General features: G+C 46.9%; 7 protein-coding genes across 7 annotated transcripts; 2 read left to right on the top strand and 5 right to left on the bottom strand.

Annotated features, from left to right (window-relative positions):
- Positions 1–185: 185 nt before the first annotated feature.
- On the bottom strand, positions 186–1,800 carry PGRI_017430 (CoA-acylating methylmalonate-semialdehyde dehydrogenase; the record flags this gene model as incomplete). Its single annotated transcript, XM_040789456.1, has 3 exons — positions 186–596; positions 644–1,528; positions 1,591–1,800. The coding sequence occupies 3 exons, from the start codon at positions 1,798–1,800 to the stop codon at positions 186–188; spliced, it is 1,506 nt and encodes a 501-aa protein (XP_040646409.1).
- An 834-nt stretch (positions 1,801–2,634) lies between these two features.
- PGRI_017440 (Globin) lies at positions 2,635–3,876 on the bottom strand (the record flags this gene model as incomplete). The annotated part of the gene is made up of 1 exon (XM_040789457.1): positions 2,635–3,876. The coding sequence occupies one exon, from the start codon at positions 3,874–3,876 to the stop codon at positions 2,635–2,637; it is 1,242 nt and encodes a 413-aa protein (XP_040646410.1).
- Positions 3,877–4,505: 629 nt separating this feature from the next.
- On the bottom strand, positions 4,506–5,597 carry PGRI_017450 (nitronate monooxygenase; the record flags this gene model as incomplete). The annotated part of the gene is made up of 1 exon (XM_040789458.1): positions 4,506–5,597. The coding sequence occupies one exon, from the start codon at positions 5,595–5,597 to the stop codon at positions 4,506–4,508; it is 1,092 nt and encodes a 363-aa protein (XP_040646411.1).
- Positions 5,598–6,002: 405 nt separating this feature from the next.
- Positions 6,003–7,214, bottom strand: PGRI_017460 (Major facilitator superfamily domain, general substrate transporter; the record flags this gene model as incomplete). Its single annotated transcript, XM_040789459.1, has 1 exon — positions 6,003–7,214. The coding sequence occupies one exon, from the start codon at positions 7,212–7,214 to the stop codon at positions 6,003–6,005; it is 1,212 nt and encodes a 403-aa protein (XP_040646412.1).
- A 199-nt stretch (positions 7,215–7,413) lies between these two features.
- On the top strand, positions 7,414–9,022 carry PGRI_017470 (Pyridoxal phosphate-dependent transferase, major region, subdomain 2; the record flags this gene model as incomplete). Its single annotated transcript, XM_040789460.1, has 7 exons — positions 7,414–7,587; positions 7,636–7,677; positions 7,746–8,002; positions 8,056–8,201; positions 8,254–8,462; positions 8,509–8,591; positions 8,641–9,022. The coding sequence occupies 7 exons, from the start codon at positions 7,414–7,416 to the stop codon at positions 9,020–9,022; spliced, it is 1,293 nt and encodes a 430-aa protein (XP_040646413.1).
- A 380-nt stretch (positions 9,023–9,402) lies between these two features.
- Positions 9,403–12,044, bottom strand: tyr1 (uncharacterized protein; the record flags this gene model as incomplete). The annotated part of the gene is made up of 5 exons (XM_040789461.1): positions 9,403–10,831; positions 10,881–10,980; positions 11,033–11,297; positions 11,345–11,644; positions 11,694–12,044. 5 exons carry the CDS (start codon positions 12,042–12,044, stop codon positions 9,403–9,405), a joined length of 2,445 nt encoding a protein of 814 aa, XP_040646414.1.
- A 732-nt stretch (positions 12,045–12,776) lies between these two features.
- Positions 12,777–13,955, top strand: PGRI_017490 (sugar phosphate isomerase/epimerase family protein; the record flags this gene model as incomplete). Its single annotated transcript, XM_040789462.1, has 1 exon — positions 12,777–13,955. The coding sequence occupies one exon, from the start codon at positions 12,777–12,779 to the stop codon at positions 13,953–13,955; it is 1,179 nt and encodes a 392-aa protein (XP_040646415.1).
- Between the last annotated feature and the right edge of the window lie 3,279 nt (positions 13,956–17,234).

Consider the following 17,234-nt stretch of genomic DNA (forward strand, 5'->3'; position numbering starts at 1 on the left):
ACATGTATGAACATATTAACCATACTCAAGAAAAGTTATGAAAAATAAAAAAAATAAGTTCATGGTACTTCAATGCTTCTCGATTTCAAAAACTATACGTATATGGATCAACTAAAGCTAGCATGTCTCAGAGAACAAGGTGAAGTATCAGTCAAAGCTATTAAGAAAACCTCTGATGGAATGCTTCACAGGTGAGATGGCATGACAACCTGTTTGCCAGCATCGACATTCTCTCGCCAAAGACTAGTCACCGTCTTTTGCTGAGTGTAGAATGCCACTCCAGGCTTTCCATAGAATGTGTTTGCTCCTCCCCCTGCAATGCTCTTCTTGTTCCCAGTGAAGGAGAACATGGGAAGCGGGACAGGCAGCGGAACATTGATACCGACTTGCCCTGCTTCAACATTCTTTTGGAAGTATGAAGTGGACACGCCCGACTTGGTGAAAAGACATGCCCCATTTCCATACTCATTTGCGTTAAGAAGTTGAATGGCTTCTTCGAGAGTCTGTACAGAAATACAAACCAGCACAGGGCCAAATATCTCTTCTCTGTAACATTTCATATTCGTTTTGACGTTAGTTATCACTGTTGGCGCCACCTATAGCACGTTAGCATCAGAAGCAATTGTAATGGCTTCTCACATACGAAGTTTCCATTTTGGTATTTCTCTGGCTTGTACCCTCGGCCGTCTAGGACGACTGTGGCCCCGTCAGTTTCGGCACTGGCGATAAGAGATTCAATCCTAGCTTTGCTTTGGGGACTGATAACCGGACCGACGTCGGCATTCTTCTCGAAACCGGCGGATACTACCAGAGCTCGTGCTTTCTCAACCAGTCCAGGTATCCAACTAGCACTATCACCAACAGTAACAAGTACGCTCAGTGCCATACACCGCTGCCCGGCAGCTCCGAAAGCAGCACCCACAATAGCATCTAGAGCGGCACCTTTGTCTGCATCTGGCAGGAGCACAGCATGATTCTTTGCACCAAGATTGGCCTGCACACGCTTCCCATTGGCTGAACCCCTGGCGTAAATGTACTCGCCAGCACGATTGCTACCGACAAAACTAATAGCGCGGATAACAGGCTCATCAAGAATGAAGTTTACGATATCCACAGACCCATGCACGACGTTCAAGACTCCTTTAGGAAAACCTGCCTCCCGGGCAAGTTCGGCGAGAATCAAAGCAGCACCTGGGTCTCTTTCCGATGGCTTCAATATCATCGTGTTTCCGGTAACAACCGCAATCGGAATACACCAGAGAGGAATCATGGCGGGAAAGTTGAATGGACAGATAGCAGCGACAACACCAAGAGGTTCTCGATAGCTTCTTGTTTCCATGTCTCGAGCAACTTCGAGAACCTCTCCTGGGAGCTGGGTAGTAATACCACAGGCTGTTTCAGCCACCTGTAGTCCACGTAGGACGTCTCCTCGGGCATCCTTGAAGGTTTTCCCTTGTTCCAAAGTGATTGAAGCGGCTAGGCGGTCGTGGTTTTCTTTGATGAAATGCGTGAAGCGGAACATTATCTGCTGTCGGGCGATGATACTGGTTGCTCGCCATGCTGGGGGAATGCCTTCTGAGCAGAGGCAACTGCTGCGGAGAGTTTCTCGGGAGTGGACTGTGGGACACGGGTGATGAGGTTGTTCGTTGCGGGATCACAGAGCGGAATCCACTTGGTAGCCTTGGAGGATAAAAACTCGTTATCAATGAAGTTGGGAGTATCTGTAGGAAAGGTGACAGGGTCATGCGACATGCGCACTGTTGAGCCCGTTGATGCAGTGCCGGCGGTGGTACGGGCCATTTCGAAAGAGGATCTGTCAACAGGATATGAGGGAGTGCACTGCTGAAAACCTTGTATTGAAATGATATGTCGAGAGTCTGCAAGGTGCTAACTGGGTTCTATATAGCCTGGAAAGAACATGGCATCATATTATTTCGGGGGCATTGTCCTCAGTCCGTCGTCAACGGTTATTGCGGGTATTTCGTTAAGCTCCCTTGTCCCCAGTTCCCTCCCCTATTAAGGCCACAACCTCGGTCCTATCTCGTCAGCTCTTTGGGGAATTCTATCGGGTATGGAGATGGCGCGGGTATTGCGGAGAGTGATGGAACGCAACCTTGTTTTCTAGATACTGCCCTGCTGCTATTTGGCTGTTTGCTCCAAAGGGACTCGAGGACCTTATTTACTACCCCACATCGAGGAGCAAGACCTCCGTACAATTCCCTAGGTATCCGATGTAGTTGATGTGGTTGACATTGATTCTGATGTCATTGTGGCTCGGGGTCTGGATGCGGGAGTTCACTAGCCTTCGCTTATCAATGCAACTAGGTTGGGCTTTACATACGGCATCGATCTTATTATACTGGAGCCTAACAGGTCTATGGTGTAAGCATATGTCGAAGTCAGTTTCGTGCTGACAAGAAAATATCAGTTCCGCTGAGATTCTTTTCATGCATAAAGACGAGACTAGCGAAACGCTGGTGAGTGAGATTGGTTATTGCGGGCGGCCAACTCTATCTAGCCAACTGGCCCGGAGACATGTCATGGTAAAGTATTGGATGCATTGGCTTTTCTATTTCTGTATTTCTTGCAACACTGAACTGAAGAAAAGAAAGTGATTAGATGTTATTTAGAGGCTCACAAATGTGCTTGGGACGTGGTTTCAGCAAAGCCACCAGCACCGAAGACCTCCATTTTGATATTTGATGACTCTACTCTTTGGACGAGTAAAAACCTCTTGACCATTTCCAAGAATGGGGATGGGCCACATATATAGTACTCCGTTTGCGTGTGATTCAAGAAAAGGTCTTGCTGCGCATCAAGGCGATTCAGGTCGAGGCGACCTTCATGATGATAGTCGCAACCGGCCTTGTCACCCGCCTCAGGAGATCCAACAAAGAACGTCACTCTGACCGTTGCATTGGAGCGACTGGTGTCGGCAATCTCTTTGAAGAAGGCCCGTGCAGTCGTGGTTCTCGTTGCGTAGATGAGGTGAATGGGACGCTTTATCGTGGACGTAGTTGAAGTGAGGAACTTCAACATCGACAGCAATGGGGTTATACCAACACCACCAGCAACAAGAACAATTGGCGAGGTCTCACTGACGCTGCTCAAGAAAAAGTTTCCTCGAGGATGGGAAACTTTTACAATTTGACCAGGTGCTTTGATGTCGTGGAGGACATTTGATAGCACCCCAGGTGGGAATTGCTGGCCCCGTTCTTGCTTCACACTAATCCGATAATATTCGGTTGACGGGACATCGCTCATTGAGTATTGCCGTGCTTGCGTGTAGCCGAGCTGCGGGACATAAACACTCACGGAGACGTATTGACCAGGTACGAAGGTGGGAAGGGGTTTGCCGTCAACAGGGGAAAGATAAAACGAGGATATCTCATCCGACTCGCGTGAGATAGTCACAATGCAAAAGTCCCTCCAGTCTTTCCATTCCTCATGCTGGTCATTGAGCGAGGCTTCTTTCTGAATCATGATCTTGGCGAGTTGACTATAAGCAGCTGTCCAGGCATATTGCACACTTGACGTGAAATTGTCCCCCAAAACTTCTTGCATCGCCTCGATCAAATATTTGCCGACGATGTCGTACTGGTCTGGGGTAATGTGTAGAGACGCATGCTTATGGCAAATCAACTCCAGCATAGGCCCGAGTGCTTCCAGGTTACGAATACTTTTTGCGTAAGCATAGAGGGCTCCTGCAAGAACTTTTGCCTGGTGTCCGGTTTGCTGATTGGTCATATTGAACACGCTCTTCAGCTCTGGGTGAGCGGCAAGCATGTTCCTGTAAAATGTCTCGGTGATGTTCTGTCCATATCGCTCTAGAACAGGAACAGTTGCGGTGATCACAGAAACCTGCTCTGGAGACATGCTTGAGTAATGAGAAGAAAATTGCCCTAGTATAGGAATGATTGATGCTGGGACTGCAAGACAACCGAGCGAAAGAATCGACAAGATTTTTCAAGGAAGAGAAAATTCTCCGGAAGTCTAATAGAGATCAAGACCACTGTGAAATTAATTCGTCGTCTTTTGTTCCTACACGGCGCGCAGAGGTGGATAACGCGGGCTCTGACTTCCCGCAATACCCGACACTCACTCAAGGTGCTAAGACTGCGGATCCGCAAGACGTTCCATCTACAAGGTGTTTTCAGTGTTTCTCCGCGGACATAAGGAGCTCTCTGAATTTTGTAAATGAAATGCCCTTTCGGCCTATGGAAAGTGCCGAATATAACTAGCCTTAGATCCGTTGTTCTCATACTTACCTACCGCATAGCTAGTAAATAAGGGCTGAAGCAATCATAGAATCGGAGGCATGCGCCCTATTAAGAAATACTAGGGGTAGATTGGCTATGCTCACTAGATGTGTATGATGTTCTAGGGGTTTACAATAGGCAGAATATCATGTACTGTGGCTAGGAGAAATTCAAACTATATCGCACTTTATGGAAAACAAAAGATAAAACCAGCAAGAGACTACCATTCCCGGGCAGGTGCTTTACCTAAAGTCTTGGGTGCGCAAACAGAATCTTGCGGGCACCTTCACGCAAAGACTTCACAATGTCCCCTGCGGACATTACTTCTCTGATGAGACCAACACCGGTCCCGGCATATGTGGTAAGCCTTCCGTTAGGTCCATATCCCTCATCGCCCTTATTCAGCTCTTCACGGTAGAGCTCGCGATTTTTGACTTCACTGAGACCTCCAAGATGATCAAGAAAGGTCCTGTTTACCAGACCGCGGCCATCGTAGCCCTCAGGCCAGCCATGAATGTCGCGAACTTTGTCGTAAATCTTTGTTCGAACTGTGCTTATACCTCCATCTGAGGAATCTAGAATTGCCTTTTGGTAGCCACGAGCGACCATAGATTCCGGACTAGCAAGAAACCGTGTTCCGAGAACACACCCCTGCGCACCAAGATGCATAGCCGCGGCGACACCTCGACTGTCACTGATGCCACCAGCAGCTAGAATATTGGCTCGCTTCTGAGGGTAGGGGCGAAGTTCTTGAAGCTTATCGTTTATTTCTGGCACAAGAGAAACAATGCTGGCTCCTCGGGCTAATGAATGTCCACCAGCATCTATGCCCTGGACCACGATGACATCCGGGTCGATGGCTTCGACTACCTCGACAGCATCTGACACAGAGCCGACTTGCACCCAGATGTTGGACCTCGATGCGGTGGCCTCTCGGATTTTGGTGGCCCAAGGAATAAGATTCTGAAAGCCCTTCGGTGGGGCAAACAGCCAAACAGCAGCAGGACAGTATCTGGAAAAAGCGGGAAGTGCATTTTCCAGGGAGGCACTCCACGTTATGAATCCCACACCGATAGGCAAAGTCTTTGGGATTCCTTTCTCATTTTCAACCGAAACATCCGCGACTCCTTCCTGGAGCAGAACCTCAGCTTCCTCTAGCAGATCCTCAAGATGGTCGCTATGGTATCCTGCTGCAATAAACCCTAGACCCCCGGCCCTAGACACGGCCACAGCCAGTTTGGGCATCGCGACTTTGGCCATGGGTGCCGATACTATGAGTGGGGACGCAGTCCAAGGGTAGTCGGCATGCATATTATTCGGCGAGCTGTTGCGATGCATGTTTAGTAAGATGCGAGAGGATTAAGGAAAGGTATCTTAGTCCGCACGAGAGATGGGAGTGCAAGCAATATTAATGGATTGACAAGTTCTGTCAAGAAAACTATACACCATAACTATGACCGCCAACCGATTATGTCCGGGAGGACTAGCGTATCATTCTCCACAAATCCCCGCAAAGGAAGTGGTATCTGCTTCTCCCCGCAACACCTCTCCGCAATACCCGAGCCATTTCAATAACCATAGGAGCAGGAAGAAATACGCAAAGTTGTCAGGATCAAAGCTGTGGGGTTGTCGGGGTAGAACATGGAGAACCCTGGGGCACAGAGTTGTTGAAAATTTTAAAGCGTGCTATATAAATTTAGATATTGCCTTTTCTTAACGGTACATCACCATATCAATAGACAATCAAGCAAAAAGTTTGCCTCCAAGAGCCGGCACAAAGTACATGATAATGCCGGACAATAGTGTTAACAAGCCAACAAGCATCACCCCTGTCGATATCGAACTAGCTTGAGATAGAAGGATCGAGTTCACGACAGTGCCGACAATTCCTGCAATGCCCCATGAAACCAACACTCTGCCATACTTGAAATAGAACAGCTGCTGATTTCTGTTTTGTGTTTTGATCAACACTGGAAGAATACTAAACCCAGTGCCGTGGGCGAAAAGAATTGCCAGCATGGTATAGATTGCTTGTGTAGAACGTTCAAATTGCGACAGCAAGATAAGAAGTACCCCACGCAAGAAAAGTATACCGACAAATGTAAGTCTGGCTCCAAAATATGCGCAGATGCTGGGAGCGAGAACCCCACCAAATGCGAGTGCAATCATACAACATGAAATGATCCACATTTTATTGTCAGTATCGCTAGTGTAGTGGGAGGCAAGGGGCAGCAAGCCGGAGAAAAGCGTCATTCCAGGCAATGCGTTAAAGAAGAGCAGGGTCGAGAAGAAAGGCCCGGAATCTTCTGTAAGGGAATTTTGAGGGGAACCCATCGCGGAGTCCTTGTAGAAAATAGATAATGACAGCTGGGTTGATGCCCCAACAGCAGCGAACGTCACTCCTAGAAGCACAAGCATCCGACCTAAGGTTTCCGCATCGGCTGCGTCCACTCCAAAAACAGATGATAAGAAGAAAAACATGGCTGCAGCGGTTGAAAACCCCAGGGGTCCGATGGCACTCCGAGCAAGTGCATGCTTCGGAAGCCCCTGGGTAATCAATGCAACCACAGCTAGGTATGTCCATCCAATGCCCACCCCACCGAACAAGAAGCAGATAATCATGAGTCCGAGTTTCAAGCTGCTGAAGGAGATGCCCGCACCAATGACTGTAACTCCCCAGAGGGTCGTGCCTCTGGCGGCTGTAGCGTGAGCTCCGCTTTGAATGATCATCGAGGCGCTGGTCAGGACGCCGATAGAAAGGCCGAGACATGTGGCGCCAAATGGTGCCAGACTCCATACATTGGATATTCCAAACAGACGAGATAGCTGTGCTTGAAGCGTGCTCAGAGCGTAGACTGTGCCAATACAGAACATGTTCGCGAAGCTAGCTACAGCAACTGTGACGGGTGCCAAACTGGGCTCGACAGACGTCGAATCGGATTTGTCACGCGTCATGATGACCAGGAAGAGGGATAAGGCAGATACCGGTGTTGACCCCTCAAAGTAAAGAAGAGAAAGAATGAAAGTTAGATCTAGGAATTCGTAAATCTTATATGATTACCCGCTCTACCCGCTCTACCCGCTTGTGCCGCAGCCATTGCGCCTTCCGAGAACATTTGATCAACTTTGATTTTATCTCTTGAGACACTTCAAAATGCGAGTTCCTCTTAGCATTGTAACTGGCTCAAACTATTCACCGACCATGCAGCAGGTTTCTGACAGAGGCAAATGCCTTGCGGCACAGAGGCCAACTTTCCTCTCTGTATTGAGTGACCAATGGTCTCCGTCTAACCCCAACGGCATCGTGAATCTCGGCCTTGCCGAGAATGTGAGAGAACAATAGTCCTCTATTGAACATAAACTAACAAAGTTCAAGACACTTATGCACGCGGAGATGGAGGACTTCATAAATTCGAATGTAAAATCTCTCTAAGTCAACACGTCATCAGGAGACTCTTACCTTTTTATATTGATCAATCCTTACAGCTGCAAATCAACGCACATGCATTGACCTACGGAGATGGGTTTAGCGGCTCGCACAAGCTCAAAGAAAGCCTTTGTCGCTTCATGAACTGTCAATTCTCGCCTCGGACTCCTCTATGCCCCTCCCATCTTGTCATGACATCTGGCGTCAGCAATGCGCTTGAATGCTGTGCCTGGGCTTTAGCTGATCCTGGAGATTATTTCATGGTTGGACGGCCATATTTCAATGCATTTAGAACGATCTTTGGAATCCGACCAGGGTGAGAGCGGAATATATCTATATTTTCTAGTGACGCTAGGCTAACAATTTCAGAGTCCGGCTTCTCGAAGTCGAGTTTGGAGAGGTAGATCCGTTCAGCATGGCTGCAGTCCAACAATACGAAAGAGCATATGCTGAAGCGGCAAGCAACGGCTTACGCGTCAAAGCTCTTGTATTGTGCTCACCAAATAATCCTCTTGGTTTGTTCCCCCGTACTTGAGCCAGATCGATCAGTTAATAATAGGAACTCAGGACGTTGTTATCCCGAAGAAGTCTTGAAAGAATACTTGAAGATCTGCTCGAGGAATGGACTTCATCTTATTTCCGATGAGATCTACGCGCTCTCTGTCTGGGATAATCCTCGTGTTCCCGATGCAACAGGTTTCAAATCAATCCTGTCTATAAACCTAGAAGGGATCATTGACCAAAGCTTTGTACATATTGTATGGGGCTTAAGTAAGGTATGAAATTTCTTGATTTCCTCCCAACCAGAACTGACAGCTTTAGGACTTTGGTGCAACTGGCCTAAGGATCGGCACATTGATCAGCCAGTCGAATAAGCTACTTTTGGAGGCTGCAGAGGGCATTTCGTGAGACCATCTGAACTTACCCTGGAAGAGATAAACTGACTTCTCCTAGTCTCTACAATATCCCGTCAGGCATAGCAGATCACATTGCCACATCGCTCCTACTCGATGATAGCTTTTCAGCAAAGTACCTCGCGATCAATCGGGCCCGCTTGTCTGAAAGCTATGTTTTTGCGACGAATTGGCTACGGTCACATCAGATTCCCTACCTTGAATGCAACGCTGCGTTCTTCATTTGGGTTAACTTAGCGGCCGTAGTCAAAGATGCCACGACTGCGGATATACTTGTAAGGCTACGAAAAGAGAAAATTTATATCGCGGCTGGGGAGAATTACGCCGCGGAAGAAGCTGGATGGTTTCGGCTGGTTTTTTCCCACCCGCTAAACGTTTTGGAAGAGGGACTACAGCGGATAATCCAGTCGATTCAGCAATAGGCGCTTGCAATTCTGTTGATTATTCTTGTTTGGCCTAACTGACGTTCTAAAATTAGAATATCTACAACTTTTAGGGTTACAGAAAAACGTACTTGATTACCTTGACTAGTATAACTATAGGTAACAGGGGACACTTATACCTATGCAGCCTGCTCTTCAACCAGGGTTGAGCCTTATTCCACGCGACCGTTTGGGGCTCCATTTCCAACACAGAACATAAGATATTTTAATTGAGTTAGCTCTGAAACTATAAAACAACCCTAACAAATATATTTCTGTTCCAATATGTACCCGGATAGCCCCAAAAGAAACGGTAAAGACAGAAATGTTCCCTCGCACAGGTCCAAAATGACAAACAGCAGAAACCCATCTTCTATAGGCTAGTGGTGGAACACCTCCTTCATCGAATCGTACACCTTCACCTTCAGGCTAGGAGACCAAACAGGTGTCTGTCCAGAATTGACAGTATACGAGACTGACTGAGCCACCTTGCCAGCAGCCCGCTTAGGGAAGTACAGAGCATGCTTCCAGTCAATGAAGACTTCATAACCGTCATCCTGGTCATGAATAAGGATAGAAGGTGTAGTACCCTTGAACCTCTTCTCCAGCGGGATACGAACTTCCTTTCCAAAGGAGTTGTTGATCTTGGAGTTGAAGACAATCTGGTTCTCGGCTCGTCTAACGGAGAGGAGGAACAGGATATCGCCGTCTCCGTTCTTACCCTCGTTCAGATAAATCTGGGTATTATCGATGCCAGAGGTCTTGGCTGGTGTCAAATTCAAGCTGGTTGAGTCGATGATCACGACGCCGTCGGGTTTCAGGATTTTCTTGAATGGTAGGGAGGTGTTGACCCTGAGGCCAGCCTTGGGGATCACTGCAACCACTGGGGGTGCAACTGTCACGGGCTGCTTGAGGCCTGGGTTCAGGGCACCACCAGCTCCGCCGGAGATGGTAGGCTCTTCCTTGAAGTTTTCAAGCTTTGGAGCCTTCGTGGCGTCATTGTAGACTGTCGAGTCGTTGGTGCTTCCGATGATCTCGAGGTCAAGAGCCTCAACTTGGTATGAGGGTACCTCCTTGCCGCCCTTGAAGACTCTCCAGTAAGCTCTACTCTGGATGAAGTTCAAGACATCATCCCTGGCAAGACTGGCCAGGTCCTTGCCTGACTTGAGAAGGGTGATCAAGATTGGAGTGAGAGAAATGCTGGCAGTAGACTTGATGTTCTTGTTCTTATTGTCCTTGCAGTTTCCGCATGCAAGCTTTCCTGCGTTGTCCTCGGGCTTCTGACTGAAGTTGTAAACTTCAGTGATCAAGTCCTGGGTCGCGTTGTGCGTCTTTCCATCCTGCGACATGTAGATGCGAATCCAGAAGGGTTCACCACCACCAAGGGCGTATTTGCGGTAGCGAATGCTGAATGAATAATCGAGAGACTTGGCGCCATCCGCCAGGTACTCCACTCCCTTGATATTGTCGGTGGCGTTGATCAGTTGCTTTCTCGATACACCATAAAGGTCGTTGACGGTTTGTCGGAGGGTCGAGATGAAGCTTTCGGAAGTGTAGCCTTCGGGCTTGTAGTTCCAGGTCTGCAACTCCGGGTATGTGTAACCGAGCTTGTAAGGCCAACGGATATCCTTAGGCTTCATGAGAGTTCCAGCGGTATCTTTGTGGAATGGGCGCAGCTCTGTATTTGGGGTAATGTCTGAACCATCGGGAAGGCCAATTGTTTCTTGGAAGAATGCGTTGACCTTGGCCTTCTCAAACCACTTATCCGGGTTGAGGGCTTGCCAGAGAGCAAAGATGCGATCGATGTTACTGGAAAGTTGTTAGCAGTTGAGTAAAATACTAGTGGAAATGAACTTACCAATGGTGAAGCCAGAAGATAGGATCAAATGTCGCCACTGGGATTTGAGACATGTGTCCGTTGAAATCACCGCCAACCCAACCGTGAATGTTGTTGTGAACTGAATATTGTCAAAAAAAATGTAAAGAGGTTTGCTCTCGAGGTGAACTTACTGTACTCCAGGTTGATGTCGTTTTGAACGTCCTGGTTATCAGACAATTGGGCCGTTGTTGCAAAGGTTGAATATTCCATGGGAACTGTGAGCAGACGGTAGACCATCTCCGCAGGCTGACCGTATGGAGACTCGCCTAGCCAAACTGGCTTCTTCAGCGCTTCCTGCACCTTGTAGTTGTTCACCACACCATACTTCCACGTATGAGTACCTGAGGCGTTCTCGCCCTGATCAGGCCAACGGGTCGTTCCAATACATTCACCGAACTGTTCAAGTTAGAATGGATTCCTAGACTTGTAAAATTGGAACATACGTATAGCGTGTCTCCATTGTCCACCCAAGGGTCCTTGAAGTTATCAACACCAGCAGTGGACATGGGCTGGTTGGTCGGCATGCGGAATTGGAAGAGTGGGTTGTTGATGCTCTCTTCACCAGTACCATCCGCGGTCGGCACAAAGGTAAATGGATACTTGCAAAGATCCGGGACTGAAGTAGACACACCCCAGTCCCAGAAAGGCAGACGCCATCCATCAGCGGCTTCCTTCCATTCGGCACGGATGTCCTCCTTGAAACCAGGGACAATCTCCTGGCTCATGATTTCATATATCCGTTGCTGCAAAGTTATTAGTAGAATTCAAAATTTGGGATATGAAATTAATTACCTCATAAAGTGCTAGATAAGCACGGTGCCAGATGGGGAACAGGATATTGTTATGAGTACAGTATCCTCTTCCCTCTGCATCCTTGGAGTCAATAGGCTCATCCCAAGGGACATTGGGTTGTCCATGAATTCCAGCAATTTGGAAGTATGAGTCTCGATCTTTGGGGTCAATCTTTTGGAAGCGAGACAATGCCATCACAAATAGCTTGACTTGCTTCTCGTTGATGGGATTGTTGCTCCATGAGTCAATTTCCTGACGGATAGGAACTTGAACCTCAGGACCCAACTTGGATGGTTCCTCGGAATTGACCGAGATTCCATGGATGGGATAATACTTCCACTCGGTTGTCATTTTTGAAGGCTTTTTCTGGGGTGGCTTGGTATAAACAAAGTGTTTGAAAAGAAACATCGAGGGATAATTGCCTGGCTTTGGTATATTATTTATATTCAGACGTTTTCTAGTAAATTATATAAGTCACATTGATTTTATTTATTTTTATTTTTATTCTACAGCTGAATTTTCTTGTGGAGGAGGATGAGCTGAAGTGATCGCATAGCCTCCGTGGCATTTTGGTAGTAAACCTGCAGGTGCATAATACTATACGCCAGTTATACTTTATTCTACAAGTATACACAAGTATACATAAGTATAGATAAGTATACACATGTACACACATGTATCTCCGAGGACTATCATGTTGTACAGAGACCATGAGATATCTCTACGGAATACGAAGTACTTGGTAGAATGTCCAGTCACAGACGAGGAGCTCCTTGCTTTTTCCTGTCGATCAAATGTCTCTTGAGCTCAGCGCGCCACTGCTTGAGGGAGGCGGCAGCTGCATGCTATGGGCTTGCGTCGCATCAAGAGAATATCTGGGAAGCTACTGCAGGTGACAGAACATCCGGGATACGACCCTCCGAAGACAACAACACCCCCTTATTCTCATACACACTAGTCCATTTACGTAGGTCCTTATACGAATGTAGAATGCCCAGTATATATACGTTGTCCCTTCGAATCAGTTAGGGTTGCGATCCTCTTCGATTCATTCACGTTAAATCTTCCATTTCAATCTTCAAGATGGATTGCAAACCAGCTATCACTACAGTCTCTCTTGGGTCCTGCAACTTTCACAGCATTACCAAAAAGATTGATGAAGCGGCCCGAAATGGATTCAAGGCGATCGAACTCTTCATCGATGACCTCGAGACCCTGGCCAGAGACATCAGCTCAGCACCTGCCACCTCCATTCCTTCTCGCGAATCTGTGTTAGCCGCTGCCCATCAGATCCGCCAACAATGTGACAGGTTAAACATTGTCATTCTCAACCTCCAGCCCCTACGTTTCTATGAGGGTCTGGTCAGTCGCAAAAAGCGCAATCAAATCCTAGACGAGGTGCTTCCGATATGGATGGACGCGCTGAAGATCCTCGGCGCAGACACTATCCTAGTTCCCTCAAACTTCCTCCCTGAAGATCCCGCAACTGGGCTTCCCCAAACAGTGGGAGATTTCGATATCATTGTCGAAGATCTCCGCGAACTGGCAGCACGAGGCGCCCAACATGAACACTCCATCAAATTCGCCTACGAGGCACTTGCCTGGGGCAACCATGTCAACACCTGGGAAAAGTCCTGGAAAATTGTTCAGGCAGTTGATCGGCCCAATTTTGGCCTCGCCCTAGATACGTTCAACATAGCCGGCGCCATCTATGCCGACCCTACCACGGAAGACGGTCGTGTGGCGAACACAGCCGAGGCGGATCTATCCGCCTCGTTGAGCCGTATAGCCTCTACTTTAGATATCAGCAAGCTGTTCATAGTCCAGATAGCCGATGGAGAGCGTCTCAGCCAGCCTCTACGCCCAGGTCACGCTTTCTATGTTGACGGCCAGCCCAGTCGACTGAGCTGGTCTCGGAACTGTCGGCTTTTCCTTTGTGAGACTGAGCGGGGTGGTTTCTTACCTGTTCTCAAAATTCTCAAGGCTATTCTCGATCTCGGTTGGACGGGTTACCTTGCGTACGAAGTTTTCTCGCGTTCGTTGGCAGATCGGCACCACCTAACACCGGCCCTACATGCAGAGAGGGCGAAGCAATCCTGGGAGGCGCTACGCAAGATCTCAGAGAGCCGAACAAGTAAACATGCTGAACCTATCAATTCCAGTTTCAAATTACCTGGAATGGGACTGTTGGAGACTGTGGTGCATGAGGTGGAGAAAGGGGTGGAAACAGGGTTCTCATTTGGTAAAATCGAATTATATTAACTTGATATTAAATGCTTGAATCTACTTGAAATAATTCCGCGGAAAAAAGAAACAAAGTCACATAGCACAATAAAAGGTCAGCATAATTTGTGATTAATGTAACTTTCCAATGGCTTGCCAGTGGCTTGCGAATGGCTTGCCAACGCATGCGATGGCTTAAATGGCTTCCAAAGGTTAAAACCACAGGACCAAGAGCTTCCAATATAAAATTGGAATGTAACTACAAGTACTATAGGTACCTTGAATTAAGAGGATTTAGGCATGGACACTAAATAAATTATGTGGGGGAATTTGGTGATCGGCTAGAATGTCACAAAATTTAAGTACTTTTGTATGGTCATGCAGGTGAGAAGTGCCAACTGTTAGGGGCCTAGTACATGAACGAACACGAGTTGCATTCCTCGACGTATCTCATATCATTTTAACCGACAGCCACATTGGAGAATTAGGTATATTTGCATTCAGAAATAGGAGAAGTGACAGGTGTACGTGAGGAAATGGCTGGCTGAGAAGTGATAGACGTGCATAAGTTCATCCGATATCTCCGTAGCTCTAAATATATGCTATTGAGGAATATTAAGCCTATATTGGCTGTCTCTCCGAGCACCCATTCTACGCTTGTGCTGCCCCTATTTCCATTCTAAGACTAGTGCAGGTGTTATATCGATGGCATGAAGCTTGGCAGCGTATACAGCAGATGCATCTTACACGCCCATTGGGCTGTGGGCATGATCCTCAAACCCAATGACTGCTCCGATTCTTCTTTCCATTCCACTCCCTTGTACGGAGTACTCCGTGAAGAATCAGCTGTCTTGCTCTTCGGGCTTTGGATATAACATGTTCATGGCGCTGTCTCTACCCTAGCTTCCCGTGGCTGGCGTATATGTAAGTAAGTGGAGTGATTAAAATTAACGAAATAATTTCTTTTGGCTGTAGTAGCTGAAAAGAAAATTGTATGAGATCTCGAAGTTATCACATTACAAGGAGATGTGACATCCCCGCAGTTTTCTATCGCAGAAATGAAGCAGTTCATATGCATAAACTCACTTGGTCACTACATGATCGTCACTGCACGTTTAGTTCCCTAAAATCCAGCCTTTCGGTTATAGAAGAAGAAAATAACGTTGGGGATCGCTCATGCAGGCTTTACGAGCACAACATCTCACTGTCAATATGGTGAAATATGCGGATAATTTCATATGGAATATCACATTTTGACTCGAGATGTATTATTTCTGTTGCCTATTCGCCTAGCGCACACTATTGTATACAAATCTTAGTACAAAATACTCCATACACTCAACAATCATCCTCATTGGCTTTCCCCTCGGTCTTTGGCGGCGTCGCCGACATGAAAAAGAACGACGGAAAGCCAGCAACCAAACATAGAACTGCAAGACCTAGTGTCATAAATCCCCATCCCAATTCCCGTTTGATGAATCCACCAGCCATTGGGCCTAGAGTTTGACCAGCCGCAAATGCCATATTACAAAGCGCGTAGCCCCGTCCCTGTCCGCCACTTTTTTCTTCCCCGATCCCGTGAAGGCTTTCAATCCTCCGGACGGCATTTGAAACGTCGCTCATAATAATAGCTTGTACTGTTGTGAGGCAGACCCCGATAACGAAGAGCAAGGAAGCAAGGGCGATTTCATGGTGGATGGTATTTGCTTGGGTCCACCGTAGTGATACCATTGGCACGGCCATCACGACAAATCCGGTCACCACAACCGCGCGTGGGGAGAAATGCCTGATACGATGGGTAATTGAAATGCTAAGGACGGAGGGGATGGTCATTGGGAGGAATACGAGCCCCGCGCCTAGGCTAGACCAATGGTATGTGTCAAGTACATAGAGTGGCAGTGTCTGCATCTATTAGCTTTGCTTCTTTGTAGGGGCTAGGGGGGGAATGAAGCTTACCGATTCAAACGCGGAAAGAATGGAAGCAATTATAAAAACACAAAATATTACACCCAACATGATTGGATGCAACAAATGATAGAAGCTCAACTCCGTATCGTTAGAGACATCACTTTCCAATAGAGGTGACTCCTCATGATGGATTTTAATTTCATCTGTCTCTTTATTAGCATCTGGAAGAATTCAAACTGAAGTGACAAACCTTGTATAATCAAGATTCGTAGCAAAATATCAATTATCAGCAGTATAATCGGAACCCCGAAAGCACCAACCGTGCCAAATTGGGAAAACCTACCTTTTTTAGAACAGGAAAATCATTTAGCAATTGGAAAACTTACAGGAAACCCCCAGCCATGGGGCCACAAAGCATTCCCCATGTCAGTGCAGCTGACCCGCAGGCCATATGCGAACCTAAGTGTTCGGGACTGGCTGTTTGGGCAATCATGCTTAAGCCCAAAACGCCAACAACTGCACCTGAGAAACCCTGAAATACGCGAGCAATGAGAAGGACCCAGGCATTACTTGCAGAAATAAATAGACCAGTCGCTAAGGCCATGGCAACGAATCCACCAACCAGTGCCTTCCGAGGGTGATATTTATCAGAAAAGTACCCGACCACAGCTGTGCATGTCAGAGCAAATGAAATATTTTAATTGGAGAATTTACTCACGAGAGCCAAGTAGTAAGGCACCGCCATAACTTGCCAATAAAATAGAGGACCATTTTTGGACTAAGTCAAGTTAGCATTTTCCAAATAGGAAGATATAGTAAAATTACCATCCCTTGGATCCATATCATGCTTCATCAATAGAAAAGGAAGAATGGGTACAATCTAGATATGTGTCAGTTGGACCTTATGATATTTGATATAAAAATACTCACAATGCCATAAATAAAAGTATCCTAGATGTTCAAGTTAGTTGGTGATTTCATTTTGGAATTATACACCTACCGTGAATAAGGCAAAACATAGGGCAACTAGTATAAAGGTACTAGATGACCTTGCTTTCCTCGTAAACCATTGGGCCATGACTGGGTGGTACAGACAACAAGGAGTTGAGGAATTTGTCAGTTAAAAGAACAGATTAATTCAAGCAGAAAGCAGAATATAAGGTCTAGCAGGATCTAAGGTATCAACAGCACAGAGACCCCGGGGATACTATCGAGTGATGAGGAGCTGAGAGATGCTGTGCAGCTGAAAGCCACCAAACGAAATCAAATCAGAAGATTCGGGGCTTTTGGGTTACGCAGTTCCTTACAGCAAAAAGAAACCAAAAAGGAAAAAGGAAAAAAAAAAAAAAGAAATATATGCATTGCCACCAATCCAAGTCCGATGAACCACATCCCGGACTACGCGAAGCT

The sequence above is a fragment of the Penicillium griseofulvum genome (genome assembly GCF_001561935.1).
Source record: "Penicillium griseofulvum strain PG3 chromosome Unknown contig_80, whole genome shotgun sequence".
In the NCBI taxonomy this organism is placed as follows: Eukaryota; Fungi; Ascomycota; class Eurotiomycetes; order Eurotiales; family Aspergillaceae; genus Penicillium; species Penicillium griseofulvum.